The 2,492-nt window shown below is 40.0% G+C and overlaps 1 protein-coding gene across 1 annotated transcript in view; it reads left to right on the forward strand.

The window, feature by feature from the left end:
* Nucleotides 1-2,492, forward strand: part of LOC108907011 (endothelial lipase-like) — a 9,085-nt gene that overhangs the window by 5,483 nt on the left and 1,110 nt on the right. Inside the window, exon 2 of the mRNA XM_018710478.1 lies at nt 764-1,658. Within this exon, the coding sequence (XP_018565994.1) occupies nt 764-1,658 (895 nt within the window). The remainder of the gene's footprint in view (nt 1-763; nt 1,659-2,492) is intronic.

A 2,492-nucleotide genomic window follows, 5' to 3' on the forward strand; every position in this document is an offset into this window, starting at 1 on the left:
ACAACACCCATAACATGCATCAATGGTCGGACGTCAACCCTCATGCCACCGTAGAAAGTAATTTTCAACGTAGATTTAGCGTTAATGTGTGGTGTGGAATGTTATACGATCAACTTATAGGGCCATTTATTATTGAAGGTCGTCTTAATGGACCAAAGTATCTACAATTTTTAGAGGAAGAACTCCCGCGATTGCTTGAAGATGTACCTCTGGCAAGACGATTAAGAATGTACTTGCAACATGATGGAGCTCCACCTCATATTTCCCGAATTGTCACTGCTCACTAAATGAGCATTACCCTGGTCGCTGGATCGGTCGAGGTGGGCCACACATTTGGCCAGCTAGGTCTCCAGACCTCAATCCGTTAGATTACAACATGTGGGGTTGGATGAAGGATTTGGTTTATCAAGAGAAAGTGGAAACACGCGAAGCTCTAATCCAAAGAATTGTTAATTCGAGCAATCCACAGGCGTGCTGACAAATGTATTGAAGTAGGAGGTGGAATTTTCGAAAACCTTTTAAATTAAGAATGTAAGTATCACTATTACCGATGTTCTAAAAATAAAAATGAAAATTAATTTCCATTATTTTATTTTCAAATTTGTGTAGCTCAATAAGTAAAGCAAATCGGACACATGTTTATATGAACTTTTTTCCTAGAAATAACCCAAGGAACATCCTCTATTAGTGCCGGGAGAACTTCATGAAACACCCGGTATATACGTACTGTATTTGACCTAATACTGTATAATATCCATTGCAGTCCTACAGGGTCGGGCTACGCAAGAAAATAGTGGGGCAAACCTGGAGTACTTCTTAGTTGAAACTAGTCCAGGAGTTTACGAGGTCGAAGACTTAGTCAACTCAGAAATAACAGTTTTGGCGGCTGAAGCCGACATTGTATACTATTATTTTAACCAAAACGACACCCTTGTGGGCACTGAAATTCTGAGCACAAACATCGCAGCTTTAGGCGATACTGAGTTCTCAACTGATTTGGAGACCGTATTTTTAATACACGGATGGAACGGAAACAAAACTGCCGAATCCAACACTGAACTTACAGAAGCTATTTTAGCCGTTCACAACGTCAATATCATCGTAGTAGACTGGAGTGCTTTCGCGATTAACAATTATATCTCAGCCAAAAGCTCCGTAGACGAGGTAGGAGAGTACGTAGCAAATTTTATCCAATCCCTGGTGGACACGTCCGACCTAGACCTGTCCACAGTGACTCTGATTGGCTTCTCGCTTGGCGCTCATGTGGCTGGCAACGCCGGAGCTGGCCTCGATGGACAAGTCGCTGTTATTATAGGGCTAGACCCCGCCGGACCGTTGTTCTCTGTATTCAACACCGACGAACGCTTAGACTCGGACGATGCCCAATTCGTTCAAGTCATCCATACCAGTACTTTGCTAGGCTACGATCTACCCTTGGGTAATGCAGATTACTTCCCCAATGGAGGCACAGCCCAGCCTGGATGTGGTATCGATGTTGTCTGTAGTCACGAGAGGGCGTACATTTATTACGCGGAGTCTGTTCTGGCTAGTACCAATAACTTCGTGGCTTTGCAGTGTTCTACCTACGCGCGTTATATATTTGGTACTTGCATTGGAAATGACGAATCCGTCATGGGAGGCTACCCTGTTAACAAAACGTAAGGAAAAATATAAAATATACAGGGTTATCCAAAAGTCCCGGTACGGTAGGGCAGAATAACTTTCGAAGAAAACATTTTGCGAAAAAATGTTTCCGACAAACGTGTAAGGATTTTTCCCTGGCTATCTGATGGTGACCTTGGATTTGACCTTGACGTTGACCTTCAAGGTCATTTGAAGGTCAAGTTAAGTTTTTTAAATGGGAACCCCTATTTTTTATTGCGGATTTGGAAAGAGCAAGAAATTTTACGTACAAATATGGTCTTGACCATGACTGACAATGACCTTCAAGGTCATTCCAAGGTCAAAGTTGGTTTTTTATTGGACACCCCTATATTTTATTACGGATTTGGAAAGAGCTGAAATTTAACCTTCAAGTACGACCTTGGCTACGACTTTGACTATGACCCTCAAGATCATGTCAAAGTCAGGTTAATTTATTTACATTAACTTTTATTTTTTTGATAAGTTAGGAAGAACGGAAAAGCAAATGTACGAATTTGAAGGTCATTTTAAAGATTTTTTCAAGAATTTAAAAAAATTTCATTCCTGTGGTCAAAATGTTCTCTATCAACATTTTGGCAGATTCCTAGACGGACATAAGAATTTTCAATTTCACTCCTTATCATCAGCGCAAATGCGGCCTGCCTGATAATAATATGCCGCCTCCTCTTCCGCACAAGTCTCCGACTTATGGGCTAATTCTCGTAGTTAAAATGAGGAGTAGAGATTATTATTATTATTATTATTATTATTATTATTATTATTATTGTTATTGTTATTGTTATTGTTATTGTTATTGTTATTGTTATTGTTATTGTTATTGTTATTAT

The sequence above is a fragment of the Anoplophora glabripennis genome, unplaced genomic scaffold (genome assembly GCF_000390285.2).
Source record: "Anoplophora glabripennis isolate ALB-LARVAE unplaced genomic scaffold, Agla_2.0 scaffold317, whole genome shotgun sequence".
In the NCBI taxonomy this organism is placed as follows: Eukaryota; Metazoa; Arthropoda; class Insecta; order Coleoptera; family Cerambycidae; genus Anoplophora; species Anoplophora glabripennis.